We start from the raw sequence: 21682 nt of genomic DNA, 5'->3' as shown, positions 1-21682 counted from the left end.
ACATTGTTTACCATTCCTCTCACTCAAATTGTACAACTCTTCTTTTTAAATATACGATTGCACTTTTCCCTCTTTTTTATAATATTTTATTATACATTTTTATGAACATTCTTTGACTCATTTTAACTTATCTCTATGTTGATTGTATGTTTATTGTGTGCACCATAAGATCAAGGCAAAGTCCTTGCATGTGTAAACGTTCCTCATGTTAAATCTGATCCTTGTTTTATTATTACTCATGCTTCAAAGTGATGTTGTTTGGGGAAAAAATACCTCAAATAACTGTAGACTACGATACCTTCTTAACCTTGATCTTTACTTGTTTTCATGATCAGAGGCCCCTAAAGGAAATGCGTTGGGCTTGCACTTCTGTCAAGAAAAGTGTAGAATAATTCAATTCAGAGTTTAGAAACGTGAGGATTGTGGCAGATATGGAAGAAATCCCAGCTTTCTTATGACAAAGTTGTTATTCTGGAAGGCCATCTGAGGGGGCCCTGGAAGTAGGATGTCATAAATACATCTATCTATCTATCTATCTATCTATCTATCTATCTATCTATCTATCTATCTATCTATCTATCTATCTATCTATCTATCTATCTATCTATCTATCTATCTATCTATCTATCTATCTATCTATCTATCTATCTATCTATCTATCTATCTATCTATCTATCTATCTATCTATCTATCTATCTATCTATCGAGAGTAAGAACCAGGAACTTCTAGTGTTTCTAATGAATCCATTGAAACTTATATAATGATGGGCCTACAGTGAAAGTGCCTGGGTCAGTGAATATGCAATGATATTAAAGTAGGCTATTCCATGTTTTGAATCGCTGACTTCCTGTAAATTAGATTAAAGTCTTCTGTGCTGACCAATGAGGAGGCTCGATGATTTCCATCGACAGACAGAAGTGACCAATAGCAAAAGAGTTCTTCAGATCGCTCGACCAATGGAATGAGAGGAGGTCTATTTGAACGGCTGAAAGCGGGTCATCAAACATTCGAGAGGGAAACAAAGACGAGTGAGGACCTCGCGACTGTTGGACGCGAAAAAAACTGGATTAATTCACTTTCTTTTTCATCAGCATAGTTTGGCAATCATACAAGGTAACTTTAAAACAACATGTGTTGCGTAGCAGGACAGCAGAAACATAACTTGGTGTTAACATAGACGTAAGTTGATGAAAAATAGACCTCGTTCTCGGCTAACTTGAGCAACGTTAGCTCCAACTGTTAGCCTAACTGTTAGCATCACTTAGCGAGAGTAGTTAACTAAAATGTCTTGTGTTTCTAATTCTGGTGGTTTACTAATGTTAACAACCTCTCCTCTAGGTATTGGTCATGTCTCACAAACAGATCTACTACTCGGATAAATACGACGACGAAAAATACGAGTACAGGTGTGTATGTCTCACGTTTTTGTAACAGCCAGTGTCTGTCAAAGTGTCAACGTTGTTCAGTAATAAAGGAACAACACTATTTTTTTTTCAAAGCCATACTTAATAAGCTAGCATGTTATTTATCATCACTTTAAAGTAGAAGTTAGAATTATGGGACAACACACTGCTTCACAAAACTACGTCACCCCTGGACATACCACATGCACACTGAACTAGGTCAAACTCCATTGAGATGCCATGCTCCTCACAGCTGGAATAAACTTAAACACTCAAATCAGGCCAGATCTTTTTTTAACCTAGGCAGTTTTAAGTCTTTGTAAAATTGTTTAATTTGAATGCTCCCGATTTTCTGGATGTGTCCATTTTAATAGTTGTGTGTACTGTTTGTGTTTTTTACTAGTTTCTTAACATCTTTCTATACTTGATCATATTTATGCGGTGAATTTATTTTCTGTTGAAACTCGCCCTTATTTTCCACAGGCATGTCATGCTCCCCAAAGACATTGCAAAGCGTGTACCCAAGACTCATTTGATGTCTGAAACAGAGTGGAGGAACCTGGGGGTCCAACAGAGCCAAGGATGGGTTCATTACATGATCCACCAACCAGGTATCTCTTCTTGTTGCAAAGCCATGGCTAATGTTTCCATATATTACATGTATACCAGCAAGAAACCAATCATTCCTAATTACTGGGCTAGATATGTTATTGTAATGTGGGCAACAAATATATTCTCTATTGTTACTGTACTTTCACAGATCTTTTTACAAATAAAGTAGTTGACACTCATGCTTACAATCACATATAAACTAAAGCGTGTGTGTTGCGATTTCAATAGGTAATATCACTGATTTGTTTTATCCATCAAGGATATGAAAGATACTACATCTGATGTTAAAATAGTACATCTTATATATTTTTTTTAAGGTTTACAGATTAGTGGTAAAAATGTCAACCGATTTGGCCACTACAAGCAGATGTTCACCAGGTGTCACACCCCTCATTTATTATTCATGGAATAGGAGTCACAAGACTTAAAGGCCTACTTCACCGGTTTGAATATGAAGGTGTATTGAATTCTGAGATCCTATGTAGTATAAATGTGCGAAAAAAAATTGAAATCGGTTCATCCTAGCCTGAGAAAAGGCAGTGTTTTTTTTTAACCCTATATTTCTTTCTGGTGACATCACAGAAAGAGAAATATAGGGTTAAAAAAAAAACTTACTTTGTAAATATTACTGTGATGTCTTTTACTGTGACATCACAGTAATATTTACAAAGTATGTTTTTTTTTAACCCTATATTTCTCTTTCTGTGATGTCACGAGAAAGAGAAATATAGGGTTAAAAAAAACACTCTTTCTGCCTTTTCTCAGGCTAGGATGAACCGATTTTAATTTTTTTTGCACATTTATACTACATAGGATCTCAGAATTCAATAAACCTTCAAACCGGTGAAGTAGGCCTTTAAGTGATCAAAGCAAGTATATATCCTACTGCTAATATAATGTATACTTTGTTCTTTCTTCCTTCAGAGCCACACATCTTGCTGTTCCGGCGCCCTGTTCCTGGCACAAAGTCATAAGGGAGACAATCTTTGGGTCCTTGGATGATCAGTCTCACTTTATGTGCCACAGATCAACTCATCAATATAGGGATCATGCTGCCAGCTTACCAAGCTCTTGTGTGGTAGGTGACTTGTCATTTGGGCTGATCATGTCGGACCTGGAAAAGGACTTCACATTTCTGAACAATGGTTGTGGAATGGAGTATGCGTTGAAGGAAAAACAAAAAAAAAATCATCACCCTTCTCTTAGGGAAAAGACTTCATGTGTTGACAGCGACACAGCGTCTGCCAGAAACCTTCAAATCGGCTCACACTGTCTTTTCGACTTAACCTATCTGTCCAGCTTGCTGATCACGCTGGGATATTCCAGCTTCTTCAGAACAACCGAAATACGGTGTGGCGAGTGACACTTGTTCAAACGTATGAATTAATCTAACAGATTGCATTCTGGATCGAGTTCGGGTCAGAACACAAGCCAGATAGAGAAGTTGGATCCTAAGTTGAGGTCGACTCTGAAACGTCAAACTGCGGTTTTAAGTGACATGTTGCCGCTTAGTTTAAATGACACCCAAAATTGGCATTTAAAAATTGTTTTGTCATGTGCATGAAAAGCTGCCTCTAAGAGTTGTAAATTAGTTTTTTAATCCCTTTCCATAAAAGCACATTATATTAGCTCTGGCTCTCTTAAAAAAAACAAAAAAACTGTATGATGGGTCTGATTGTACCAGTTAGCTACTCCAGTATTTATGAATGTGTTGCCCTTAATGAAATAAATGTAAACTTTTAAATCCCATTAGTGTGGACAAGTGGTTTGACAGAACTACTGTACTATTACACGCAACCACTTGACACATGAAAATGCATGTATGGAAGAAGGAAGAAAAAAAAAAGGGCTGATGGCAGACACTTCCTAAAATTGCTCTTATAGGAAAAAATCCAGATCCTTGAATGACATGTTGGAAAGCCAATTGCATTTATTTGGGATATGAATACATTTACATTAAGGCACTGAGTTTCATTGTAGAAACATTCCGAATATGTGCACCCACTCTGACTTGTGTGTTCACCTTCTGTCCCTCTTTACTCTTACATACTGAGCTGCTCCGTCGATGAGGCGAACATTTTGTCTTGAATAGTTCTGGGAACTTGTGCCTTTTTTTTCCGTTTCGTTTTTTTGGGTGTAAGGTTTTCTTTTGTTCGTTCTCTTTGACAGAATTAGTTTTGTAGGTATGAAGCTGTATTTCAGAATAACTCAAAATAAATATGGACATGTTTTTGATGCATTTAGTCTTTAATGAAGTGGTTTTTTGAAGAAATTGCTATACCCTTAGAATTACTGTGCATGTGATGGATATTAACCTTGTTTGGTAAACCTGAGAATAACACTAGAATATTCAATTCAAAAAAATAATGTGGCCACATCAAAATAGAAAATCTACTGAACTATTTCTCACCATTATACAGCTATTTACATTCACATATGGTGTATTCCATCTCTTTAGTTTTTCTCCCCATTGAAAAATAAAGCCACCAGAATGTGGAATCAAATGTGCTCCTACACATTTTTCCTGAATGTCAACTGTATAATAAAGGTACATTTTCTCATGCGATTTGGAATCCTTCCTTACAGCCAGCAGTTTGTTTTTAAGCGGCTAGACTACAATAACAAAATAATTAATTCATGAGCTGTATTGCATGATGCAACCACACCAGTCAATCTTGTAATGCATGTCATCTAACTTTATCATGCAAATCAATTACCCATTTTTCATTGCATGAGCACAAGAAATTCAACCAGCAACAATTGACAATTTAATTTTAACTCTGCTAAGTATTTGCCCTGGAGAACATTGCTTATCAATGTTTTTTTGGCTAGTCCCAATTGGTACCAATCGCTGATTTTTGCCATTCAGGGAAATATTAAAACTGCAGAGATGCTTGATCTCTCTTCACAACATCAGATCATAGCCATTCATACAACTCTTTTTTTTACTCTAAATACTTTACTCAATGACCCCAGAAACGACAAGTGATTACTGCACTGCTTCCTGTTGTGTGAGCCAGAGCGGGCTGTACAATTACCATGTGCATGATAATTAGGTGTGCGGGCGCATCACCTTTTCTGTCAAAGCGTAATGTGCCGAGCCCTGCTGGGACAAAGTTGTAATCTGACAAAATATGCAGGGATGTATGCTAGACAGCACACCTCACAGATGTGTGATATTATGGTCCACAGTTGGTGTTCTTCCAGTGGCACAGTCATACTGCATCTGTTGTCTGGCACCGTGACTGGACTCTTGTTTTTCCTATTAGATGCCTGTAATGGTGCCAATCTAACAATTCCACTGTCTTCTGTTTCATGTGTAATATGGGGTCTCGTCTACAAGTTAATGTCTTACTGACTCAGTCATTATGATGGTGAACGTGCGTAAAGGGAGTGGGAAGGCACAGCATCGGCCCACATTTAAAAATGTAAACGGTGTAAACGACCACAAAGTCTAACGACTTAAGCTCAGTATTCCTATGTGACTTATTTAATAAATACAGGCTGTATACCCTAATTTAAGTATTTTAACCCCGCAAGTAATATCAACTGACTGCAACAGTTGCTTAGTAAGAGGTCCAAGTCCCCAGACACACTGATTCACACAAATGTAGAGACAGAAAACAGTTTATGAAATTACATCGCTTCCAAAACCACTGATAGGAGACTAATTTGACTAAAGTATAATAATTTGGGATGTAATATTACTGTCAAGGCTGCAAAAAGGTACCCCTAAATTATGTGTAAATGGTTTGGTCTACATAATGAAAGAAAATAGCCAGAAATGTACAATATCCTAGAACCCAACTTTGCACATGTATATCTCAATTTATCTGACCAGCTGCTAAACCATCCCTAAAGATATTCATTAAGGACTAAAGAAAATATTCACGTTTGAAAAGCCAGAACCAATAATTTTCTTAAAATTACAAATGATTTTTCCTATTATAGTCAACTCATAGTTTCTTGTCCAGTTACAGTTGGTATGTGACTTACATTTGTGTAAAATTATGTAGAGTAACTAAAACCTAAATCAAAGGCTGTCTCCCTATCTTTTCCTACAGTCCAATGTATGAAATCTTTGAACAACTTTTATATAGCAGGGTATAGCAGTTGAAAACAGTATTTACTTCAGATCAGGCAGTCCGACCAAAACACTGGGGTGAAAGCCAAACGGTTAATGTCAAACATTAATCACAAACAACATTATAAAACAAAAAATAATTCTATTTGTCATCAAGTCCAGCAGCTGCCTCAGACTTAATGCTGCTAGACTGTAACGATCAAAGTGAGACTATATAATCCATTCACAAAACAGCTCAATGTAAAATTGAAATCCCCCTTTCAAAAACAGCAGGACATCAGAAAAAGACGTGTCTGCTGTGACACTCTACTTATTTATTTTTCCCTTTAAGCTTCACCCTTTCACCTGCGGAGGGCAGTACAACACAACACCAAAAATGGAGAAGCTATGAATTCAGTTGCCATTTGTTTTTGCATACATGCTGCATTGAACACCAAATGTAAACAAAACGTTATGACTCGGGCTTATGTTTAGGCTAAAATCGACACATTTTCTATTTGTCTACATCTCATTTGTAAAACCATTTGTATAATGTCATGCTGCGCCGATCTAACAAAAGCAAATTTGTGTTCATCACGACGCACACAGAGCAGCGGTGGGTGCAAACAGCTCGTGGCAGGAGTCAGACGCAGTGGGTAGTAACTGCACAACTTTAGGAAGATGCGGGTAATGGAGGAAAATAAATGTTTTGAGAATCACAGGCATATTTTTTTGACAATTTCTGGAAAATGTTGCCGAGGTAATGGCTATGTAATGGTCAGCAATCTGAGCCTCCTGCTGAGATCCAGAGATGTGCGCTGGGCTGAATATGATGTTTCGTTGCCTTAAGATGGAGGAAAAAGCTTGTGCGTCTGCCAGCGGTATCTATGATTCACGCTGAAAATTGGTTTCATTTGTGGCTTTAAAGGTGGAGTCAACAATTCTGAAGAATGCTTGTGAAAATCACTCATTGACAATATCAGTTAATATCTCCTTAGATTCGCTACGTCTAGGTACTGTGTGTGTGTGTGTGTGCTGAAAAATGATCCAGTGTCAAAGACAGCCTAGGTTCTGTAAACTGGTATGTAAACAAAGGGGGCCCACAGTATCTAGTAACATGCCTGTTTACAGACCCTAGGCTGTGTATTATCACAGCATTTTATTTCTTCCAGCACACACACAGTATGTAAAGGTACTGGATCATGAGGAGATATTCAATGATTTTAACAACATTCCCCAGAATTGTTGATGACCTAAATTTGTTACTGTAATAATGAACCATTTCATCAAGCCCAATGACCTTTGTATTGAAAATGTACTGCATTTTTCCCTTATTAATTTTTTTCTCATATTAATGTGCTAATTTTCAAAGAAAATATTTTAAGGCCTTCAGACAACTGCATAAAAATTCTAGGAGTTTTCTAAACTCCAGTCAACCAAATAAATTGTGTGTTTTGTTGAATCGAATCACACTATTTAAAAAAACAAATCAACTTAACACAACTGGGGAAGCAAACAAAAAGTGCAAAGTGTAGCCTCATTTTTATAATAACGTCAAAATCATTGGTTTCTGGGTCTCCCTAATGATCAACAGCTTTTAATTGATTCTCCTATCCTTTCTCTCATGTGAAATACTGTAGACGTCTACCACTTCATGCCTTCAAAAATCTTTCAAATGAAACGATTTGAGTAGGAGATTCTTCATTTCCCAGTCAGTTTGAGTTCCCTCATATACATTTGCAAGCTGATTATGAACCATTTGTCTTTTAATGCATGTTTCTTCTTAGCTTTATTTGTGCAACTGAAAACACAACTTATAGATGTCCCAAAGTTTTCACAAACAAAAAGGTCACAATAGCTCAGAATGACATGTTGCCCTTGAAACTTTGTGAATCTAAACGATGTCTCGTTATTCTTCCGTCCCTGTCTGTGTTGTTCCATGTTGTTGTGCTGTCTGAAGAAACCTTGCCAACCTGAGTCCTGATAGTCTTGCAGCAACAATGCTTTCTTATTTGGTTATTGTCATTGAAATAGAATTATTCACTTAAAGATACAGTCCAAATGACCAAGTTGTTTTGGCCTAGTGTTATCCACATTACAGTTGGGTTACTCACCCAAACTAAAATACACTCACCGGCCACTTTATTAGGTACACCTGTTCAATGGCTTATAAAAACTAAAAGTTAATCAGCCTATCACATGGCAGCAATTTTATGCATTTAGGCATTTAGACGTGGTCAAGACAATGTACTGAAGTCAAACCGAGCATCAGAATGGGGAAGAAAGGGGGTTAAGGTGACTTCGAACATGGCATGGTTGATGGTGCACGGCAGGATGGATCCATACTTTCAAGTTTTTAACGCCATTCGGAACCTGCCATCTGAATGTCGCAACTGAAATCGAGACTCATCAGACCAGGCACGATTTTTCAATCTTCTATTGTCCAATATTGGTGATCCTGTGAGAATTGTAGCCTCATTTTCCTGTTTTTAGCTGACAGGAGTGGCACCTGGTGGGGTCTTCTGTTGCTGTAGCCCATCTGCTTCAAGGTTGGTCGTGTTTTGCGTTCAGAGATGGTATTCTGCATACCCTGGTTTAAGGGGTGGTTATTTGAGTTACTGTGGCCTTTCTATCATTTCAAACCAGTATGCCCATCCTCCACTGACCTCTGACTTCAACAAGGCATTTTACGTCCACAAAAATGCCGCTCACTGGATATTTTTTCTTTTTTGGGCCATTCTCTTTAAACCCTAGAGATGGTTTAGAGTGAAAATCCCTGTAGATCAACAGTTTCTGAAATACTCATACCAGCCCTCCTGGCACCCTCAACATTGCCATGTTCAAAGTCACTTAAACCCCTTTCTTCCCCATTCTGTTGCTCGGTTTCAACCTCAATAAGTCGTCCTCTCCAGGTCCACATGTCTAATGCATTGAGTTGCTGACATGTGATTGGCTGATTAGTTATATGTGTTAACAAGAAAATGAACCGCTGTACCTAATAAAGTGGCTGGTGAGTGTATTCAAAATAGGTTTTGAACTGTTTTAATGCATTTGAAGTTACTTTTTAAACTTACTTGACTGTCACTACTTTGTGTGTCCTTTGCTGTTTTGCAATATGCATATTGATTTGTACAAGAATAAATCGGTGACAGTTTTAAAATGAAACATGAGATTGCTGTCTCACATTTGATAAGACTACATTTTAGTATGTTACATAACCCAACAGTGATAATAGCACAGGGTAAAACAACTAATTGCTACTTGTTTAAACAAACTGGCTCAATTTCAACACAGTGAATTTAGTGAGTAACTTAACCCTTTGCTGACCCTTTTTAAGTGGTTTACCTGTTCACCTGGTTTCAGTGATGTATAGGTGTACTCCGGAAGTCTGTGAAATTGTTGTTGGGAGTGGCTTCCAGGGTAACAGAGCACCATTTTGACCCTACCCAACCACACCCGTGAGTGACATGGGGTTGAAGGTGGAGCAGGCTTAAAACTTTCAATCAGAGAGGGCAATGCCAATGAAACAATTTTTTATTTTTTTTAAGATTATGTTTTGGCATTTTCAAGCTTTATTAGATAGTACAGAGTTTAAATGGGGAGACAGAGAGAGAGGGGGGATGACCTGCAGTAAAGCTCCATGGGTCGGATTTGAACCCGCGAGAACTGCAATGAATGCTGGAGCCAATATGGTACGTTCTCTATCAACTACGGCGCCACTGGAGCGCCCCATGAAACAACCATTTTTAGCCTAGTGCTTAGATACCCTTTACTATTGAAGAAGACATGCTCTCATAAATTCTAACTTGACTTTAAACAATAAAGCTTCAAGCTTGACTGATGTTTTACTTTATATTTTAAAGGCCATAAAAAGCCAGAAAAACTGAGAACTTATAGTATTCACAGATCGCAGAATTTACATTACTTGTACAGCACGATCAAATGTTCTAGACAAAGAATCATGGCATCTGCACTGCTGATCTATTTTGGTATTGGGAATTGAGATTGCACCTCCTTTCAATAAAGAGGTTGGTATAGTTATTAGATTTAGCCAGGTGTATGAATAATTTAAAAGTTAAATGAAAAGCGGGGAGAGGAAAGTGTGACTGAGGATAACTGGGTGTGAAGATGTGCTCTGTTAAAGAACCAGAGTAGAGAAACGACAAAGGGAAATTTGACATCGACAAAAGAAGGTGAGACACAAAGAGACGGAGCCAAACCGGGCAGAAGATTTGGTCTTTACAGGAGCAGAGAGAGATGTGAATGGAAACAAAATACAAAAACGAAGAGAGAACGAAGGTCATACAGGAGGATGGAAAGTGCTCGGGCGAGAAGTGGTATTTATGTCTGGGTGTCTTGGGCACAGTGGGGTGCCGCCCTCTAAAAGGAAGCAAAGTTTGATGCAGCGTGCACAAGTGGAAATGGCTGCTGTTTGAAGGGCGGCTGATGGAACAAAGAGCCCAAAATTGCTCCATTAGACTGTGCAGAGAATCATATTCGAAAAATGAATTTTAGAATAGCACAAAATAATGCACAAATAAGTCTAATGTGTCAAAGAAAGTATACACAAAAAAACCGACAATTCATTCCAAGGTTAATATTCTGTATAACAACAAACTGTCTAAGACAAATTAATCTTTGAATAAAACATTTGACAAAATGTATAATTTAGTTAATGTGATATACCGATTTTGCGTCGGACTGATAGGGGAGAACGGGGTAAGTAGGCACACTTTTTACTCTAGTGAGAATTGCTCATCACCAAAACATCTGTCAATAGCCATTCCTACATTAAATTGAAGCTTAAGGTGTTGGCTAGAAATGTGCGTCTCTCTTTTTTTCCAACTTATTGTAATGAAGAAGTAATTTACCATCAAAGACACTCTGACACATTGTGACAACCAACCCCATCAAGGGGTCGGTTGTCACACACTATGGGGTTGTTTGTCACAATGTTATCTTAATGGGAAAAATCTTAAAAAGAAGGCAAGGAGGCAGAACCAAATTTGAATGTTTAATTGCATTGTCAAGTTGACAAATAGGCCTACATAACGTTCTGTAGCCTTGGCAGCTGGTCTAGTTTGGGATGCACTGGGTTGTTTTGATTTTGTTGCCCTTTTTTCTTTTGCTTGCTAGCTGCCTTTTCCTGCTCTATTCTTTCCTTCTCTGGGGTGTCAGTGAGGATACAGCTTGACAATTTCTTTCGTTATTGGGTTCCTTTTCTGGCTGCAGCCTTGAGATAACATGTGACAACCAACCCCCCAAAAAATTTGACGACCAACCCCAACTTGAATTTCTTGCTAGCATCAAGGCCAACAACCATCTGACAACTAATTAGCTTGCTAACCACAATCTAAACTATAGTTTACCCTTCACACTTTCTGAGGGTAACAAGTGTTTTGTTATAAACCCATTGTGTAAAAGCCTAGAAGAAAAATACTGAGAAGCAAAATATTTTGAATTTGACATGAAAAACACAAAACATCCTCTCACCTGAAATGCAGCAGTCTAACTCCAAGGAAGTCTATGTATGTGACCTCTGATCCCAATTCTGGACCTTTTTTATATCAACATTTCAGAGCTAGCGCGCTCTGGTGGCGAGATATAACGAATGTGACATCCAACCCATGTGACAAATTACCCCGTTCTCCCCTACTGTCAAGGTAAAAATGAAAATATTAAATGATTGGCCACCAACTGAGAGCTTGGGGCCAGAAGGGCAATTCCGGCTAAAATGAGTGCCATTAAATTAAAGCTCCTGGTGGGATCTGTCCAGAGGCAAAGGCACACTGCTGTGCACATTATAGAAGACAAAAGGAAATGGAAAATAACTTTTTTCAAGTCTTAAAACAATAGATGAAAAATCCACAATGTGAACCTCTTACATGGCATGTTTCTTTTCCTTACTCAAAAGTCAGACACTATAACAGCTTGCTGGCTTCCCCGCAAAGGTTTACATAACCTTGACACAAATTGCTTTGGATTTTTCAAAGGGGCCTTAAATAAGGTGTGGATTTGGTAGACTATAATGTACATAGGCATATTTAAAATGAATCATACGCAGTAAATTAAACATTATCCAAATGTCGCATAGCATAAGACACGTTTCAATAAATAAAACAACAGAGCACGCTATCTACGGTGTAAGTCAGTAATTGTGGCAATAGTTTTAAATCAACATAATAAATCAATTTTCTAATCTACCTGAATCAAGAAATGAATGCACACATTTCAATAAAATGGCATTTTAGACACAAGTTTCTGTCATAACAGGTTTCTCAAATAAGATAAATTAAAATAATGATAGATCCGGTCAAGTGTTTATCAGAGAATTAGAGCTGCTATATACTCAATGAGGACATATATTAAACGTCCAAGGAGCTGTGGATAATACCAAATTAATGTTGTTGGCAAGATTGTAAAACGTTAGTGAAAGTGATAACCACATTGCAAAAGCGGAGACCTCTAAGCAATGCCAATGACACTTTGTACAGGCAAATGCTATCTAATAATATCTATAAGGTTTTTCTTCATTTTGAAGTCGTTCAGCATTTCATCTGAAACATTAAATCCTACCATGGCAGTATTGGGGACCAACTTTACTACTTTGTTTCCAAGTTTTCACAGTAATTATTACCTCACCTCCAGCTAAGACAAAAAAACCTCCTCTGTGACCGGCAAATTGCGTTGCACAACAGAAACGTATCACACATACAGTATATGCGATTCCCTAATGAATTTGACTCCAAATAAGATTGATCTTTTTGAATGTAGTCAAGCAGGAGCTGCTGGAATCTGACAAAAGACAATGTTTAGCCCAAAGTATCAAGATATTATTCAGCTGGTTTAACTAAGCTTTGACATCTTCTAATGTGTAACTGAGAAATCGATGTGCATACATTTTTTGGAGTTGTTCAACAGCTTGGGGCTAACTTTGTCAGTCTGCTATTGGTTGTCTAGAGACAGTTTATCAGATCTTAATATACAAATGATAAAATTTGATAAGAACAACTGTGGTGTGGATTGATAAACGGCAATTGATTTTTTCTAGTGTGCTAGTAAGGAGAGATGCTGATTTTATTGATCTTGTGTGGTGTGTTAACTTGCAGTACACGTTTTAATGACTGTCTGCACAGCCAGAATCTGTACGGATCAATCGATCGACCAGGATGTGGAGCTCATTCTGAGGGTAAGCTCACCCTTTTGGTTTTGTCCAGTGACAATTCCATAGCGTTACTTTGTGCAATTCTGTCTGTTCTGCAACAAAGTTTACTTTGATAATACCCCACAGTCTCAGTCAAGAATAAAACACTTCTCCAATAATATCCCAAGAAGCTCGCCACACTTTATAACAGATCTAAAGCAGCCCTTGTGGCATATCGGACCATGAAAATCCTCAGACTGCAAGACAGCCAACAAAAAGTATTTTGTCCATCTGATCTTCCAAGTTCCAGACATTTGATTGTCCAGGTAATTTTTCAGTCAATTTAAAACCCTCCTTCCCAAACTACATGCCATGGCAAACAATCTGGCAGAAAGTTTTGACTCAAAAGTTAATTGGGGGCGACCAATTAGGGTAGAAAATTGGGCCTAATCCGTGCAGTGTCATTTCCTTGCCGTTTTGCCTTTCCACAGAACACCAAAGCTTAGTCAGTAAACAAACAGGAGTTAAATGTTTAGCCAAGATCTCAAATGAGTTTATCCACTTCAGTACAACTGAAATCTACTGCCAGATGTCAAAGCCGGAGCCAGCCAGTGTATGCGCCAGTTGTAACTCCTCCACCTCCACCAATCCCTCCTGTTGATTAAAAGGTCCTCTAATGGAGTCAACCGGTCAGCCATTGATCTGGTCTGAGGGGCGACTCTGGCTCTGGTGATACCAATTTTAGGATATTTGGTCACAGGCACAGTGTTGGATAGCTGTATTGATCTAGCCTCGCAGACTATGCTCATTGAACTACATGCCATGTTTGTGTAAGAGTTGTTCCATAAGTTTTGGCCTATTGAAAAAGGGTATTGAAATAGTCAGTGAGAGTTCTTTCATGAGGTGGCCTGTGTGGAATTGCTAGCGACACGGTGAGTCCTACAGCAGAGAAAATCAGTAATGTCTGTCGATAAGAGCAGCAGGGGTCAAGCTGCCTGTCCTTATAATGCTGCACTGTAAACACAGTACACAGCCATTCAGGGTCTCTTAGTTTCCTTTCCATCATTCCCTGGAGGTAGCTTTAAGGCTGACAGAAATATTATCCAACCATATTTTTGGATTACGTCCCAAGACTCCATTCACAGGGAATAAGACTCAAAATTAAATCAGACTTACACACTGTGGCACTATGGCTCATGTATTTTCAAGAGCTCTTTGCGGAGAGGTAGGCTATAAATCAATTTTAGGAATCGAGCGAGCGCTCTATCTTGATTTTCAACCTTGGCAGATCCTTTAGTGGTCTTTTAAACATTAGTGTATTTCTTGCACTGGCGAGTGGCGGTCGAAGCGTCTGACTGCTCTCTTTATGTAGAACAAGGCGACTCAATCGGGGCCGATCCAATGACTCACTCGTATAAACGAGGCATATTAAACTGCACCTGTTGACTGGATGTTGGGAGCAAATGGAGTGTGTGCGCAATTGTGTGTATGCACAGCGTATTGATCTAGCTGGCGGAGAGCTAGTAGGAGGAGGACTTCCACATGGCCTTGATGTGTGAGATGCCGTCTGGACCTGGAGACTGCACTATTGATCAGCATGGCGAGCCTTAAGTAGCCTCTCCATTTAGGGCCCCTTGATGGCTACACACTTCCAAAATGACAGTAATCAATGAGAATGGTTAAATGACCCTGCACAACTCAAACGTTATGAATTGCCTTGGCACAGTGGATCTATCTTTGCGGATTATGCAGCACTGTCTGACTTATTGACCACTCGTGAGGCTACTTTTCCTCCCCCAGGAGAGACATTGTGTCACACTGGGGCTTCGTGTTTATGAACTATACTCCCTGTGTGTCAGTGGATATTTACTTCTGTTCCCTTGCTGCAGCAACAGACCCTCTTTGTATGACAGATAGGCAATATATGAGCTGTTTCCCAATTTTCACTTCTCACTGCTTGTAATCCAAACACATTTGAGTGTAGTGGGTAATCAGACACAGCCAAAAATGAATAATGCATCACAATATGGCTGGTCATCATTGTGTTGATTATCATCTGAAGGAGCCAGAGCACTTTTGTTGCAATGAAAAGCCATTCTGCACAGCTTTCTCTACAACCAACAGCAAAACATACATTGTCAGTATCTCTCTGACATACAGTTAGAATATCCCGCAGCAAGATACCAGAAAGTTATAAAAAGCCAGAGCCGCAATTGTCAGTTCCTTCCCAATATATTGTAAGCTCAAGAGGCTAGAGCATGGTCAAGCTGTTGTCTATCACTTCACTTTGCCCAAGCAGTGTAGACACTTTGAAAAACAGCATAACACACACAATTGAGATTTATATGGCTGCAGAGACACACAGAAATCTATGGTCATAACAAAGTAGAACACAGCAGCAACACTGTTACACACACAATAGTTACATACAACTGGGCTCAAGTGGTGAAGGAGTGGAAATGAGAAAATATGCATAAAAAAGAGATGAAAAGACAATTTGTATGTGTGAGAAACTAATTGTGAAAACGACAACAGCATTTAGCCACTGTTTGAGGTGGCATGTTGCAGAAATTACCGCTCTATTGAGGCATTAGAGAGCAATACAATAAAAGGCCACACTCGATTGTCAAATGTTGTACTGTTAATGGCTTATCTAGGAAGGGAAAAGGAAATTAACTCAACGAGTAAGAGCTGCACTATTATGAAAAGCAAGGGGTAGAATGGACATGTATGATAAAGTGGCATGCATGTCCACAGCATGCATACAATACTATAATCTTTTCTGACAAGAGTCTGACATTTTCGGCACGTCTGCATTTTTCAGTCCCTTACATGATGACAAGCCCTCAAAGTTTTTTTAATTTTTTTTTATCTGAGCCTTAACGCTTTTAGCCCCACTTTCAAAATTAGCTGTCAGCTACTGTGTTCTCCTTCTCAATGCTTCTTTGGAGCTCTAATGACTGAATAAGGCTCTACCTTTAAAGATAATTACTTAATTGGGGTCTTTTCATATGCTGTCGGTAGCTGAGGACCTGAGAAAGGCTCTGATAACTCCGTAATTATGCGGCTGCCGCAGATATACGCCATTTGTGGCGGAGCTGTGAAGAATGAACTGACAGCCTCACGCTCTCTCTCCACGTCCACTCACCCTCCATGGACTCCCAGATACAGCTAACATTACAGGCCTCCTTTCAATATGAATACACAAGTTTTTGTGTGTGTGTGTGTGTGTGTGTGTGTGTGTGTGTGTGTGTGTGTGTGTGTGTGTGTGTGTGTGTGTGTGTGTGTGTGTGTGTGTGTGTGTGTGTGTGTGTGTGTGTGTGTGTGTGTGTGTGTGTGTGTGTGTGTGTGTGTGTGTGTGTGTGTGTGTGTGTGTGTGTGTGTGTGTGTGTGTGTGTGTTGTCCGGACTCATGACTGTATCTGGGTGTATGAGTGAGATGTCAGAGTGTGTATGAATCATGCTAGGCTGCAGCAGGTATGTCTGGGTAAAAAAACCTTTGTCTGTGCTTTTATTCCTTCTGCACTGCCGCTGTCTCCTATTTGAAAGGTGGAAGAGTGCTATTACACGGTACATCTTTTTCCCTTTGGTAAAGCTCTTTGATACAAAGTGTCAGATGAAGTCTATTTGTGTGAGATGCTTTTTTTTGTTGGGAAACATCACATACATGGCGGGCACCTTTCACCCAAGCCTTTTCTCTCAAGGCCTTGGTTGTCAATATAAGTTTACCCATGGAGGCATGTGCCATGGAGGGGGAGGGAGGTAAATACAGTTATGGGCTGCGGTGAGTAAAAGTAGGGTGTCAGAAGAAAAATTGGGAGCCGGAGTTGAAAGGGGGCAAATGAGGACTGGAGAGAGGGAGGAAGAGATTAGTTTTGCTCTGGTAACGACAGATCATAAAAAACACGAAGGGGAGGAAAGAGGAGAAGGGGGAAGGATTAGTGCCACTTCAGGAATGACAGAACATGTGGGAGTGAGTGAGAGCCAAAAAAAAGGATAGGAGTGGGATTGGAGATGGGAGGAATCCTGGGAGTTTAGTCAGGATTAGTTTTGCTTCAGGGACTGGGGATTGAACGAGGGAGTTGGAGGTGGTGGGGCATCATGAAGACAAAACCTCTTATCAATCAATTGATGACAAAGTGAGACCCCGAACAATCTCTTTCTTCCCCTCAGTCACCTTTCACTCCCAGCCCTCGGGATGTGTTTATTTACCAGACATCACTGGCAACACACTTTTATAACTAATGATGCAGTGTGGTACAAACAAAAAGTGGTGAACTGCGGTCAGGGACCGTCATAAGAAATACTGCAGAAAATCATATCTCCGACTCCATGTTGTCGTTGACTATTACTTTTGTTTCTTAATCTGTTTTCATGTATCGTATACATCAATGGTAGAGAGTAAGGAGCAATTTTTATCTTCTCAGAAAAACTTAAATGGTAAAAACTATCCAGAGATAAGAGAAATCTCTGAAAACCATATCCATTTTATGTAACAGATATTTGTTTTTTTGTTTTTTTCACCTCCTGGCTGAGAAAGACTTTATACATGAATTGCGTGTCTGCATTCAAAACAGTGGGCAAACAGATTATGACTGACCAGAAGACGGATCATTCCACTTCATTGGGAGATTCATATTTCATCTTGTTTTCTGTAAGTAGTTTATCCCTGAAAATCCCCACTAATGACCTCCATCAGTCCAAAATAACAAATTAGTTTGCAGCACATGAATCAGAATGAGCATCTACAGCTGTTCCTTTTTTCGGTTGGCAGGAGTCTCTTGTTGCCCCCATGTTGCCTTGGAAATGAAAGATCTGCTTGTGAGATATTTTTTTTTTCCCTTTTTTTTCTTGAGGCCATCGGGGAAGCGTTTAACATAAACAAAAGTGTTTGACGCGTGGGTGTTCTTTCCTGTGATAGAACAATTGAAAATTATGCAGTAACAACACACATGGGGTGAAAAGTCGAATAGTTATAAGAAGAAAATTAGATACCTAGAGTGATTGCTAACTAGATCCCTGGCTATGAGAGACTTTGCATAGCAGCCAGGAAAAGAACAAACAGCCATGCTGAATCACATCTCTGGCTAATCATGTTTCTTGGATGAAAACCATTCTGTGAGAATATGGCGACGACAGACATCTTTTGTTTCTCGGTGTCATGATTTACATGTAGTGAGAACTGACTGGTACACTGCCAAAGCCAGGTGAATATTTATGTGGCGTTGCATACATTTTCTTCCTGCTGTGCCCTGACAGTAAGTGATGGGGGGAGAAAAGACAAGAAAAAGGGGAGACGGAGAGGAAGCAGTACAGCGGGTAACTATGACTTGGCCCATTAACTGGGCTGGTTGTCAGTGTCAGCAGGGCTCAGCTGTGGACAGTGGGCAACAGTATTTGCAGAGGAACATTGTTAAAAAGGAGCAGCGCTGTCAGATCTGGACATTCTCCTAAAGTGTGCACGGCTGAGGTCACAGGGCACATGGTTAACACCAGCAAAAGAGAATAACAAGTCTGGCACTTTGTACAGATTGACTCTGAAGATTGTCCCTGATGTGAATATCAAACCTCCACCGTGACAAATAGGCAAAGATGGCGCTGGATGAAGGGCCGGGCGAGAGTTGTGAAAAAGTGGAAATGGATGGAATTAATGGAAAGAGGTTGATGGGAGGATGGAAAGAGAGAGGGAGAGAGAGAGATGGAGCACTAGGATGAGAGGCAGATGCAGAGTTGTGACAGTGCATGGAGAGAGAGAGAGAAACAAAGACAGGAAAAGGGGGAAGGCTTGTGTTTAATTAGCGGCCCAGGAGAGTGTCTTGGTTGAGCCAAGAAGGAACATGGGATGTTCCCTAATTGGCCCTGCTCCGTGGAGAGGGAGGGAGGGAAGGAGGAAAAGCAAGGAAGAGAAGAGACAGGCGCAAGAGGGAGGAGAAGAAAAAAGGAGGAGGAATGGCTGCATGTGTAAATGAACTAGCAGTGATTTTTTTCCACAGAGATACGCAACTTTAGATAGCCTACTGCACTCCTGTCATCTTGCTTACGTTTACCTTTACTCATTTATGTTGTGTGGTTGACCTGTACTATACACTGTGGTCAATTATGTTGTGTTAGCTTGATTGATTCCACTACATTTATCTTATATTTAAAGATTTGTTATCAAATCCAAAGTATGAATTCATAAATCACAACTTTATTAGTGCTGCTATATGTATTGCATTTAAAGGTGGAGTCAGCGATTCTGGAGAAAGATTCAGTGAATATCTCCTCACGATCCACTACCTGTCCGTACTGTGTGTGCGTTTAAAATAAAATCCGGTGTTAATACACAGCCCAGGCTCTGTGACCAGGTTCTGTATGTCAAAGCGGCTCAGACCGACCCACCGTAGCTGGGAACAATTCAATCGATATAGGTTAAGATGGATCGCAACAAAAACATGTGTAGCATGTGTTTTTAGCAGTACAGCAAGTGTGACAATAAGCCTGTCAAAGTTTAAATAGATGTTAAAGCCAAACACTGATTCTGACTAAAAATGGATTTTGACAACAAGCTTTCTCCATAAAGGATCTCCATCACTTTCCTTGGTATAGTTAGATAGCAGTAGGTGGTATAGGTACAGTAGATAGTAGTAGGTGGTGCTAATGTATGTGTGTGTGTGTGTGTGTGTGTGCCTTCACTGCACAGGGTCAAGGACAAACTTGGTTGCCATGACACACAACAAGAGAGAAAGCACAGAGGATATGAATAAGGGAGCGGGAGAGATGGATGGGGGGAGTAAGGAGAGGCAGGAGAGAGACAGAGATGGATGGAGTGAGGAGTCGGGCTGTACAGGGGCACAGCCACGGAGAAAGAGACAATTCACAGATGCACAGAGGAGATCTGGGTGAGGCTTTGGAAAAATGACAAGTCAAGAATGTGGGCAAGGAGGGATAATGAGCAAAGACAGAGAGGAAGTAGTGTGTGTTTGTGAGAGAGGGAGAGAGATAGATTGAGAGAGACCGAGGCCAAAAGGGAGACATGGATCAAAAAGGGAAGTTTATGAAGAGGGAATCTGAGGAGAGGAGGAGATGTGTGCAGGGAGATGCATAAAAAAATAAACAGATTCAGGGAATAACTGTGTGACAGAGAAGGAAAAGGAAAACCGGCTGAGACTCTGTTGGGAGAAGGGATCGTCTGCAAAAAAACAAATCAGGCCAGCTCAGCACATTCTTCTTCATTCAGGCCCATTTAAGACGGTGGCATTATTCTAACCATAGCCCTGATCAATACTTGTGACAGCATATTGGTGATCAATCAAGGTGCCAGGACAGAATTGATCATGCTCAGTCAAATGTGACATAAACAAGGCCTCGCGATCGATAGGATGTTAGTGTATTCAGTCCAAGACAAACACTCTGTATCTCAATTAACTTCTCATTTTGCCACTGTATGCTTTGATCAAGAGAGTCATTTATGCACACTTTAAATAGCCGCAGAGTGAAAGATGATATGCCGGAGCACGACGCTGGCCATTCAAGCAGTTACTTTATTATTAACATCAACAAATAGTGTATACCTTTACCTCACCATTTTATCATTTTTATAGGCTTTGTTTCTCATGTGCAAAGGGGATTAAAGTCAATTATGAGGAACAAGTGTAATGGAGCTTACAAAACATATACATCGGTTACATTTCCGTTACAGTGATCACCTTACTGAAGGGACAATCGGCAGATAAATGGGAACAAGGGAGAGTTTTCTTTTCCCTGTGCAAAGTTAATAACACACCAAAGCAAAGCAATCAGATAGTGAAGAGCCACACAAGAGGCGCCTTAATTATAGGTGGGAGCTAATTATTCTAGATTGAAGTTACGCTTGCTGCACAGATGTCAACATATAATGAGACAAAGTGGAGCAAGGGTCACGATGAGGGGTGCACAAGGAAGGCAATGGACCATACTTCTTGATGCAGAGGTCACACCGGGATGCAGACCCACATTTAAAAATCTTCATTTAAGCACTGATGATTGTGCAGCCTATTGGATGTAAATGAGGGGCTTGAAGATCGATACCGAGACGCTCGGTTTAGCCTAATGGAGAGAAGAGTGACGGTGATGCATGGCCATAACCACGCTGCGTCGCATTATGGATAACCCTTGCTAACCCTGTGTACCCGCTACACCTGCAATTAAACGATAATGCCTATGGGAGAGAGAGAGAGCTAATCGAGGCCCACTGCTCCAAGCACAGATGCTTCTATCACGGCTAAATGATGCTCTGTCTGACCTCGGGTGTAGCAAGCCGCGCCGCACAGGGAGCTCTCAGAGCTGTAATGCACCATTATGATATCGAACGTCAGATAGCTCCCACCACGTTCAATGCTGAGGCATCGAATGGGAGAGCCATGGATGGATTTTGCAGGAGTTGAAAACCCCCAAGGAGAAAGCAGAATGGCTAAATTGACCAGATTACTGAGACTAATT

At 40.0% G+C, this 21682-nt stretch overlaps 1 protein-coding gene across 1 annotated transcript; it reads left to right on the top strand.

Moving 5' to 3' along the window:
• The first annotated feature begins 1012 nt into the window (after nt 1–1012).
• On the top strand, nt 1013–4255 carry cks1b (CDC28 protein kinase regulatory subunit 1B). Its single transcript, XM_080045421.1, has 4 exons — nt 1013–1114; nt 1340–1407; nt 1888–2015; nt 2941–4255. The coding sequence occupies exons 2-4, from the start codon at nt 1349–1351 to the stop codon at nt 2988–2990; spliced, it is 237 nt and encodes a 78-aa protein (XP_079901547.1). The 5' UTR covers nt 1013–1114; nt 1340–1348; the 3' UTR covers nt 2991–4255.
• Nucleotides 4256–21682: the final 17427 nt, after the last annotated feature.

Source organism: Ammodytes marinus, assembly GCF_949987685.1.
Source record: "Ammodytes marinus genome assembly, chromosome: 17".
Classification (NCBI taxonomy): domain Eukaryota; kingdom Metazoa; phylum Chordata; class Actinopteri; order Uranoscopiformes; family Ammodytidae; genus Ammodytes; species Ammodytes marinus.
The sequence above is the reverse complement of the archived record's forward strand: the minus strand, read 5'-3'. Positions and strand labels throughout refer to the sequence as shown.

What these genes read in the sequence shown, in the direction of transcription:
- cks1b (XM_080045421.1), top strand. Translation starts at nt 1,349, where the DNA reads ATGTCTCACAAACAGATCTACTACTCGGATAAATACGACGACGAAAAA. An exon ending in GACGAAAAATACGAGTACAG is followed by an intron (nt 1,408 to 1,887) that starts GTGTGTATGTCT and finishes TATTTTCCACAG; the next exon opens with GCATGTCATGCTCCCCAAAG. An exon ending in TTACATGATCCACCAACCAG is followed by an intron (nt 2,016 to 2,940) that starts GTATCTCTTCTT and finishes TTCTTCCTTCAG; the next exon opens with AGCCACACATCTTGCTGTTC.